Source organism: Leptonotus elevatus, chromosome 15 (assembly GCF_054856555.1).
Source record: "Leptonotus elevatus isolate MCC_2025b chromosome 15, RoL_Lele_1.0, whole genome shotgun sequence".
Lineage (NCBI taxonomy): Eukaryota > Metazoa > Chordata > Actinopteri > Syngnathiformes > Syngnathidae > Leptonotus > Leptonotus elevatus.
This window is the reverse complement of record NC_141253.1, coordinates 3,049,514-3,059,139: the sequence shown is the minus strand read 5'-3', so window position 1 is coordinate 3,059,139 and position 9,626 is coordinate 3,049,514. Positions and strand designations below refer to the sequence as shown.

General features: G+C 37.7%; 1 protein-coding gene across 2 annotated transcripts; it reads right to left on the bottom strand.

Moving 5' to 3' along the window:
* Positions 1-95: 95 nt before the first annotated feature.
* On the bottom strand, positions 96-9,555 carry LOC147161546 (secretory carrier-associated membrane protein 1-like). Of its 2 annotated transcripts, XM_086096820.1 has the most exons (11): positions 9,363-9,546; positions 7,764-7,843; positions 7,498-7,682; positions 5,971-6,057; positions 5,638-5,739; positions 5,456-5,567; positions 4,228-4,356; positions 2,990-3,149; positions 2,813-2,914; positions 1,940-2,057; positions 96-1,876 (listed from the first exon to the last, which is right to left on the bottom strand). In XM_086096820.1, the coding sequence occupies exons 3-11, from the start codon at positions 7,507-7,509 to the stop codon at positions 1,727-1,729; spliced, it is 972 nt and encodes a 323-aa protein (XP_085952946.1). In that variant the 5' UTR covers positions 7,510-7,682; positions 7,764-7,843; positions 9,363-9,546; the 3' UTR covers positions 96-1,726. The 2 variants fall into 2 exon arrangements, with proteins under 2 accessions (XP_085952946.1, XP_085952945.1); XM_086096819.1 differs by lacking the exons at positions 7,498-7,682; positions 7,764-7,843 and having other exon boundaries at positions 9,363-9,555.
* Between the last annotated feature and the right edge of the window lie 71 nt (positions 9,556-9,626).

Genomic DNA, 9,626 nt, shown 5'->3' with positions numbered 1-9,626 from the left:
GTGCAATCTGGCTTGCACCAAATATTTCATTGTACAAGTAAACAGTACACGTTAAGTACACTTTCAACAGTTTCACGGAGAAGAAAACCAAAAGATTCTTTAGAAGAATTTTATTTCATCTGGAAACAATAAATATACAAACATCACCATTTTGTCATCGTGCAAACGCAAAAGTCCGAACCGGCGCAATAATCTTCAGAAGCCGGTAAAACTTTGTCACACATTTTGATTGTCAGTGTTACGGCCATTTTTTAAGTGTTTGAGAAAGACACCTTGAAATTAACAAGATTTAAAAAACAAAAATTCTGGAGCACTGTCTGCAAATTCGTGGAACTGAAATTTCTACGGCTTTTTCGTAAGTGATATAAGGCAAGTGCGATCACATTTAAAAATAAATAAAAATAAAAATAAAATCCTTTACATTTATAGCACTTCGATTGCTTGAATTCCTTCTCAAGGTAACTTCCATCACTGTAGTAAAAGTCATGTCAATATTCATCATAATAATAATAATAATAATGAGTGTGGCTGCAGGTCATCCTGAGTGAAAGCGAGGTAAATGCGCACACGCGAGATATTCAAAGTGCAAGCTGGCGTGGACGCGCTAGTGAGGAAATACAAAAAACAAAAAACTTAAAACTACTCTGTAACTAAATGTAGTTCTTAAATTGTTGTTAGTCAAAGTGTGGCTTAGCTATTTTTAAATTTTAGGATTTTTTTGTATATTTATAAAATGGAAAACGAATAAAACGAACGCAGGCGTGTTTGAGTCAGATGCAAATTTTACATCTTTTCCCCCCTAAAAAATCCAACTTTATTCTCATAATAATTTTTTTTTCTCATTAACTCATTCACTGTTATTGACGGTTGTAGACGTCAAATATAAATTTGACCTATTTCTATTAGTTTAACTTTTTTTTTTTTTTTTACACTTTTGTTAACAAGAGTATCAAAACCTAAAATTGTTTTATTGTACATTTAGAACAGATATCAAATTTGTAATTAATCGCAAGTTAACTCGTTAAGTCATACAATTAATTACAATTTTAAAATTTAATCGCCTGACGCTGCTAATTTTTTAATAATCTTTTCTCTTTTTTTTAATAATCGCATCAGGTGATTTTTTTTAATTTTAATTGTAATCGCATAACTTCAAAAGTTAGCTCACGATTAATCATACATTTTATATCTGTTCTAAATGTACAATATTTTTTTTTCTTCTAGGTTTTCATACTCTTGTTAACAAAAGTGGAAAAATTGTTAAACCAACAGACATAGTTCAAATGAATTTTTGACGTCAATAGCCGTCAATGGCAGTGAATGAGTTAAAATGCTTTTTTTCTTACTTTATTCTTGTAAAAACGACAAAAATATGAGTTATTACAACAGCATTCTTGTAGCATGTCACTAAAATTCTGACTTTGTTCACATCCATTTTTATTTTTATTTTTTAAATATGAACCTTTCTTTTCCCGGAAAAAATAAAATAAAAATGTATTCTTGTAATATTATTCCTTTTTTAAGATCATGAAATGTATTTCTCTGTCAAATCGGACTTAATTATTTGCATTATGATGTCATTTATTTTCAGTGCGGCCCTCGTAAACGTATAAATCCAAATCGTGCGTGTTTTTAAAAGCATCCGAGGAACACGGAAGGAAGAGGCGTGCCTAACCCATGCTTACGTCCGGCGACGGGGAGCGCGTCCCTTTTTCGAACCCGCCGTTCAGATGCGCTCCTTGAATGCTCCTTGGGCCGCCCTGGAGGTGGCGCTGGCGGTGGCGGCCTGCACCGTCCTGTTGGACATGACGCCCGTGGCCAACTCCTGTTGGGCCTTCCGGAAGCTGGCGCCGGTGGTGCGGTACATGGCGTGCACCTGACAGAGCAAAAGGCGTTAACGCGAAGGTCGGGTCCCTCAATAAGGGCGAGCGTCTCGAACCTTCTTGAACATGACGAGCGACATGACGGCCAGCGCGGTGAACAGCGCCGCCACCAGGATCATCAAGACGCCGGCGGCCACATTGGCGTTCAGGCACATCAGGGCTGAGATCCAGCCGCTGACGATGGAACAAACGGGTTCGTATTCATAATCGGGCACTTATGAAGGGTAAGGTGTTTTTTTTCTTTTCTTAGATTTTTGGGAAGCTGCATTTGTATATACAGTATAAAAAGTCATATAAAGCTCATTACTGTAAATCATCCATCAAAATTGCTGGCTGGCATTTTTTTTGCAGTTGAGTAAATAAACACCCTCCTATGCCACTGAAATTCACAAATATGAAGAACAACCCCCCCCCACTTTACTAGGGGTGTGTCCAAAAATCGATTCTCATAAAAATCGCGATTCTCATTGAGTACGATTCAGAATCTATTTGAAATGTCACAAAATCTATTTTATTTAAATTATTTTATATCGTCTTCCCTTTGTTTGTGTGTGCCTTTATTGGGAGCGCTGTTCATGTTGTACCCGATTTGGCCACTGAGGGGGGCAGTGTGGTTCCACGCGGTCTAATACACGGTTAAGTTGTAGCCACATTAGAGAGTAGAAGGAAAAAGTCACCATCAAGTTATTACAATATCAGAAGCACACTGCCCCTCAGTGGCCAAATCAAGTACAACATGAACAGCGCTCCAAATAAAGGCACACACAGACAAAGGCAAGACAGTATAAAATGATGTAAATAAAATTGATTTTGGGACATTTAAAATCGATTTTGAACCGTACTCAATGAGAATCCATTTTTTGGCACCCCTAGCATTTACTAAACTGCAGACTTTAGATATTGGGGGTAAGGTGTTGAGCGTTTCCTACCAAGCGCCCCATCCCGGGATGCCCACGCTCTGCAGCACGTACACGCTCAGCTGGCACACGTACACGAAGAAGAACAGGAAGAAGCGGAACGAGCTGTCGCTCCTGCCACACGAGAAGAAGAAGACGATGACGACGACGCGGAGGTCGTGCGGAGGTCGCGCTCGGCCGCCGACTCACTTGAAGGCGCCGTAGACGGGCCGGTACCAGCACACGAAGGAGCACGGCGTGAAGAGCAGGAACCACAAAATGGCCAGGCCGAAGTCCACGCCGCGGGACGCGTCCACGCCGAACCACGCCAACGAGCCCGCCAGGTTGGCCAGCAGCGTCCCCGTGTGGACTGGAGGTGGAGTACACACATTGCAATTGCATTTTTTGCGCTATTCCACAACACGCTGCAAGAAATGGGCTTGAAAATAAAAAAATTAAAAAGTCATGTCAAGAGAAATAGATTTGTTAATTTTAGCAAAATTATCTGCCAGCTGGACGGGAAAATTTGACTTTGCAAACTCTTTGCCAACATAGCGAGCCTAAAAAAAACGACAGGTGTCGTAAAACTTGTGGATTTATTATAATGTGTGGTATTTTAAGCTACATTTACTTGCCAGTAATAAAATCACAAAAACAAGTTTGAATACTTAATTAAAAAAAAAATCAAGTGAAATGCTGGAACATTTCTTGACAAAGAACTAGCGTAGCGTTAGCCTAATAGCACAAATGGCCGATTCATTTTCAACCAATTGTTAAATAAAAACATGCTGTCTATCATTTAAAAAATCTTTCAAAAACATCCAGATGTGACTTAAGCAACTAATTATTAGCAATATTTCACTTTGTTTTGCGATGCCAAATTTTTGCTCAATTTTAGTTGTTGGGACAAACAGCTAATTTAGCTCATTTACATTATTCTTAGTAACAATTATGTAATATTACAAACCATTAAAATGCTTCTTTTTTTTTTTTTTTAATCATCGTGATGACGAGATCACGTTATCAGTCGGCATGTACTCTGCTTTCCCCATCAAGTCCCGCCTCCCTGCACTCTCATTGGCTGGCTGCTCAGCAACCATTTGCTTTGATGTTTCAAATTCATTTGAGGCAATCTTGACATTTTATTCAAATCTTTTGATTTTGCGTAAAGATGATGAAAGTTAAAAAGGGACGTAGGTCTTTAATTTGGTTGGTACGCAATTACTTTGTCAAACGTCATCAAATATGTCATTATTATGTCACGTCTACTATTTTAGGAGCTGGAAAATCAACGAGGTCAATTTTGTCACCGCGCTGCCGCTTCGCTCTTTGAAATCCGCGCGCGCGGTTCGAAGAGCGTCCGGTGACGGCGCCGAGCAAACCGCACGACGTGGCGTCCGACCGCATCATGTGACCGAGCGAGCGAGGCAAGAGGGTTCGAAACGCACACATCCACAGGTAGTACATGATCTTGACCGTCTTCTGGTACTCCACGGGGATGTCCACGGCGATGTCGTGGTAGAAGCACGGGCCCACCGGGAACTTCTCCGGCAGCGGGGGCCAGTTGTTTCTCCTGCCTGCTCGCATGGATAATAACATCAAGAGGAGAGATGGAAAAAAAAAATAATACAAATAATCAAATTCTACGTTCATTATTTGATTTGATGTATTATATATTTTAGTGCATTTAAAAAAAGATATAAGTTTAATTTTTTTCCCCACTTTTGTTAACAAGAGTATGAAAACCTAGGAAAAAATTATTGTACATTTAGAACAGATATACATTTTTGGATTAATCGTGAGTTAACTAGTGAAGTCATGCGATTAATTACGGAAAAATTTTAATCCCCTGACGCTCCAAATTCTTAATAATCTTTTTTTCTTTATTTTTGTAACATTTAAATGTTTGTATCTTTTTTTTTAAAGAAACAAATATTCCAATTCCAAGTAAAGCAAAAGATTGAAAGGGGACAGAAAGAAGTAAAACTTGTTTTGTCTGCCCCGATCAACAAAAAAAAAATAAACACCTCATGATTAATCACAAATTTTTATATCTGTTCTAAATGTACAAGAAAAGTATTTTTTTCTAGGTTTTCATACTCTTAACAAAAGTGAGAAAAAATGTTAGACTAATAGAAATAGTTACAAATATTTTTTGACGTCTATAGCCGTCAATGGCAGTGAATGAGTGAATTATTTTTTTAAATATTTTTTTTGTTCAATTTTTTTTAAAGTAAAAAAATAAAAACTTCAATAAATGCAAAATAAATCAAAATATTGAGAAAAAAATGACAAATAAATAAATAAATCGGCAAACATGCTTAGTTGTAATAACACAAATCACCACTAGGTGGCAGACATTTTTGTGAATTTGGAATGAGATGCAGGACAAAAAATCAGTTCTTGTATTTAACATTGAGATCTTCCTTGAATTGTCATTTTCATGAACTTTGCACTGGAATTTTTTTTTTTTTAACAAACAAATGTTATTGTTTGTTTTAAAACCTTTGCTGTTGGGCTATAATAGCGAATCTTTTATACATGCATGTATGATAAAAAATGAAATCTATTTCAAGCATGTATTTTGTAGGTATACGAGCATTTTTGTCACACGTGGTTAAGGAAGCGCACTTTCGAAAAATTGCGCCCCCCCCCCCTCCAATATTGACGTTGCACCTCCAGAAGCGCTGAGCGAGCGCATCTCCCTCTCTCGCCGGTCCAGCTCTGCCGCCTTCCTCTCCAGCTCTTCCTGCCTCCTCAGCAGCTCGCCGGCGCCCCCTGTCGACTCCTGAATGTCAAAACGTGCGTTAGCGTCTTTCAACAAGTCGGCGGGGGGTGTTAAGGCGGGAAGAGGCGACCTGCGCCCGAGGCTGCGAGTAGACGGGAGGTTCCTCCGTGGGTTTCATGATGGCGGGCTGCGTGGGGACGCCCGGCGCCGCCGTGGGGGGCTTGCTCGCCATCTAGACAGGAAGGAAGCACACGTTTAATCGAATCGATTAATTGTTCATCATCGCATTTTTTCCCCCAAGGGATTGTTTTTAACGTTTTTATCGTACAGTGAGCGAACGCTACTCAGCGCCAGGCTAAGCTAACGTTAGCGCGTTTTGTTTTGTTTTTGTCGCCGCTGGCCGCGCCTCCCCAATTGCTACCATGACGACAAGTCCGAGTGAGTCGAATGGTGAAATGCTCACAAGTTTGGAGTCTGTGAAGGGATTGAACTCTTCTAATCCCGCTGCCATTGCCGCCGTGGTTTGTCTCGCGTGTGTCACGGAAGGGTCCTGAAACACAACCGCAAGAATTCAATAGTCACAGTTGGAATAATTCATGCATTTTCTCGAGTGTCGCCTTCATTTTGGACCATGGCTGAGCCGGAGCATTCTCGACTTAATAGCGTTTTTTTTTTTTAAATGCTAAATTCTGTACAAAAAGGCAACTTCAGCAATGCAAAAGCATTAAAAGACTAACTATAATTTTTCTTGTGAAAATAGTCTGCTCGAAGAATGTTATGGTTACATATTAACTCATTCACTGCCATTGACGTCAAAAATTAATTTAACATTTTTTCCACTTCTGTTAACAAGAGTATGAAAACCGAGGAAAATTTTTTATTGTACGTTTAGAACAGATATAAAATGTATGATTAATCGTGAGTTAACTATTGAAGTCATGCGATTAATTACAATTAAAAAAATTTAAACGCCTGGCGCGATTTTTTAAGAAAAAAGAAGAAAAGATTATTTAAAAATTAGGAGCGTGAGGCGATTGAAAATTTTAATCGTAATTAATTGCACGACTTCACGAGTTAACTCACGATTAATCACAAATTTTATATCTGTTCTAAATGTACAATAAAAACAATTCTAGGTTTTCATACTCATGTTAACAAAAGTGGAAAAAAAATTCAAACTAATAGAAATAGTTCAAATATTATAAATATTTGACGTCTATAACCGTCAATGGCAGTGAATGAGTTTTAAAATAGACTAAGTGCGATTTCTGCAGAAATTACGTGGGAATGCTGGAAACTGAATGCTAATAGCGCAATGCTAAGCTGAATGTTTACGAAGGAAATTGAAAGATAAATGATGTGAAAATTATATATTTTTTGAATTGTAGTTAAATGACAAATGTAGTGTTTCCCACGCCATGTTAATACTTGGGCGGGCCACCCAAGTAGATTTCAAGAAAATTAAAAAAAAACAGATATACCACATGTAACTTTAGTTCGCTTGTGGATCATGAGGTTAGAGGAGACGCAAGTAGCAGGACTGGGAAGCAAGCAAAAAAAAAGTGAGGAGAATAAATAAATAAGTACAATTAAAGAATCCCAATAACATATGCGGAAAAAGCATTCCCGCAATGAAACAAAATTGTAGTTGCATCAAATGGTACAAATTACTCCGTGTAAAAGTAGCAAAGTAAATGAGCCAAAGATGACGGTGTTTTTAGTAATAAATGCTACAAAATTCTTGTGAGAAAATATGACTTTAAATTGAAAAAAAAAAAATCTCATTTCTACTAAATTGCTTTTTGTATCAAATCTTAGTATTTTTCAGACAACTTCTCAAATGAGAACATGCCCAAATTATGTTTCTTACTAATTATTTTTTTGCTTCAAATCCTACAATTTCTTATGACTTAAAAAAAAAAAAATCAAGTCAATGAAAAGTGTCATGCAACAACAAATGGATTATGAACCCAACCTGGCCAAAAAGTACCTTGCTTGCCATCCTTAAGCTCAACGCGCACGCCAACGTCCTCCCCGCCTGCTAGCTTAGCATCAGCCTCGCGCGCTCCTTCGATCCAAAGTGAGCCGAGCGTCCCCGTTTTCCTGACCGCATCCCGAGTTTTGCCCCTCACACGCGCACAAATGCAGGCTACAGCTCGTCACCAGACCGGCGTCCTAAATAATTCACACGGAGGTCTGTTGTGAAACATTAATACGGCACAACATAAGGAACGGTTTGGAAAGGGATTTATTTACTTATATTAGGGTTTACGTTTCGTAAAGGCGGCAGCTCGTGGACCGACCATGGGTTAACACCTTCCAGCTCACCTGCGACACTAACGAGGAAAAGTGTTCAAGACAATGCATCGGAAATATTGGAGAAAATATCAAACTTTTATTGGAAGAAAAATACAACATTTTCTAGAAAATAGACAATTATTTTGTCGGGAAAAAATAATAATAAAATAAATATATAAAATTAGAAAATAAATACATTTTTCTATAAATACATAAGTTGTTTCCCTACTATACACAACTGTTCTTAATATATATATTTTTACACTTTTTTTCCTCTAAAATACTTTCAAAAATCTATTATTTCTAAAAATAAATGAATAAATAAAAATACTTGAAAATATAGACACATATTTTTCCCTCTCTAAAATTCACAAATTTTCTTAAAATGCAAAACTTTTTGGGGGTAAAAAAAAATACAAATGTTCTTTAAAAAAAAATCGAACTTTGTTTTCCTATAAAGCACAGTATACATTTTTTCCAAAAGAAATATACAACTTTATTCTCGAAAACATACAACTTAAAAAAAAAAAAATATATATATATATATTATTTTAAAAAATATTGTATGCGACTTTTCTGGTGAAATATACAACTTTTTAAATTGTATTTAAATTAGTTTTTTGTTTGTTTTTTACTTCCTTTCTAAACGCCTTCCCCCCTCCTAAAATTTGCCTTTTTCAGATTTTTTTAGGGACAATATATGACCTTTTTTCTTTTCTTTTATGTGTACAAGACTATATAGACGATGGGTCCAAAAAGTCACACCAGAGTCAAAAATTTAGAGAAGAATTGCCCCGATTATCAGAGAAAGTGGGCCGAGTGAGGGTCCGTCTTGCGTAGCCTGCAGGTGGATGCCGCCCCGTTAACATATGTTTTCTTCCACTTGCCCTCGAGCTCAAGAGCAAACTCCAAAAACATGGGTGACCCTGCAGGGTTCTATGTAAATAATTCACAGTGGGCAGAAAATACACATTTGCAATGCAATTGTTGTCTTAGAGCAGTTGATTTACTCGCTACTAGTTTTCTGCAGGGCTGATCGATTAATCAGTTGTAATCGATTACATTTTATATCGTAGACAGAAATTTGTTTGCGCTTCTCCAGTTCAGCCAATGTGCTGCGCCTGCTAGAATAATAATGTTTGGGATGCAAAATTGCCTTTGTGTAACATTTTCTTCCTTAATACAAACAGATGTTGACCTATTGTGACACTTGAATGTTTAAATTGGATAGTTGTGAAGGTGACTGAATGTTTGGGTGAGGCAGATGGTTGAAAACTACAGTATAAAATGCACCATAAGAAAGCATTGAAATTAAACAGACAGCCAAGTAAATTCAATGTTTTCAGGCTTCAATCTATTTAGTTGATTTTGTGGAGTAATTCATTCATCTGACTCAAAAAATGTCATTGATGTTGTCAGCATAGTGAAGATGTAAATTCACATTTTATTGTCGTTATATTACGGTTTAAACCGGCTGCGCGTGTCAAAGTGTAAACAGTGATGTGCTAATGAGAGCGATGAAAATGTGGCTAAGCTACAGTAGCTAGCCAGCCTTACCTGAAAAGGGTTGCTCGGCTCCGGCTCCGTTAACAGGTTACTGTCGTGTTCGGACATGGTCGTACCGCCTTCCCGGACGCGACTCCTGTCGAAATGTCAGTTTTTATGTTTTAAAAAAAATGAAAAATATTCGTGAAAAGGTGACAAAAAGCTAGCAGTCACGTCTAATGTTGACCGTACTGTGTAGGTGTCTTCAGAGATGTTCCGTTGAGAAGAGATGGACCTTCGCGAATGCGGAAGCAGTGGACGTTACAGCAAAGTTAA

Bases quoted from the DNA above. Each gene is read 5' to 3' on its own strand.
- LOC147161546 (XM_086096819.1), bottom strand. From the start codon at position 9,419: ATGTCCGAACACGACAGTAACCTGTTAACGGAGCCGGAGCCGAGCAAC. The intron at 5,568-5,637 runs GTCGCCTCTTCC...TTTGACATTCAG, and splicing joins ACTCGCAGCCTCGGGCGCAG to GAGTCGACAGGGGGCGCCGG. The intron at 1,877-1,939 runs GTTCGAGACGCT...TTGCTCTGTCAG, and splicing joins CGCTCGTCATGTTCAAGAAG to GTGCACGCCATGTACCGCAC.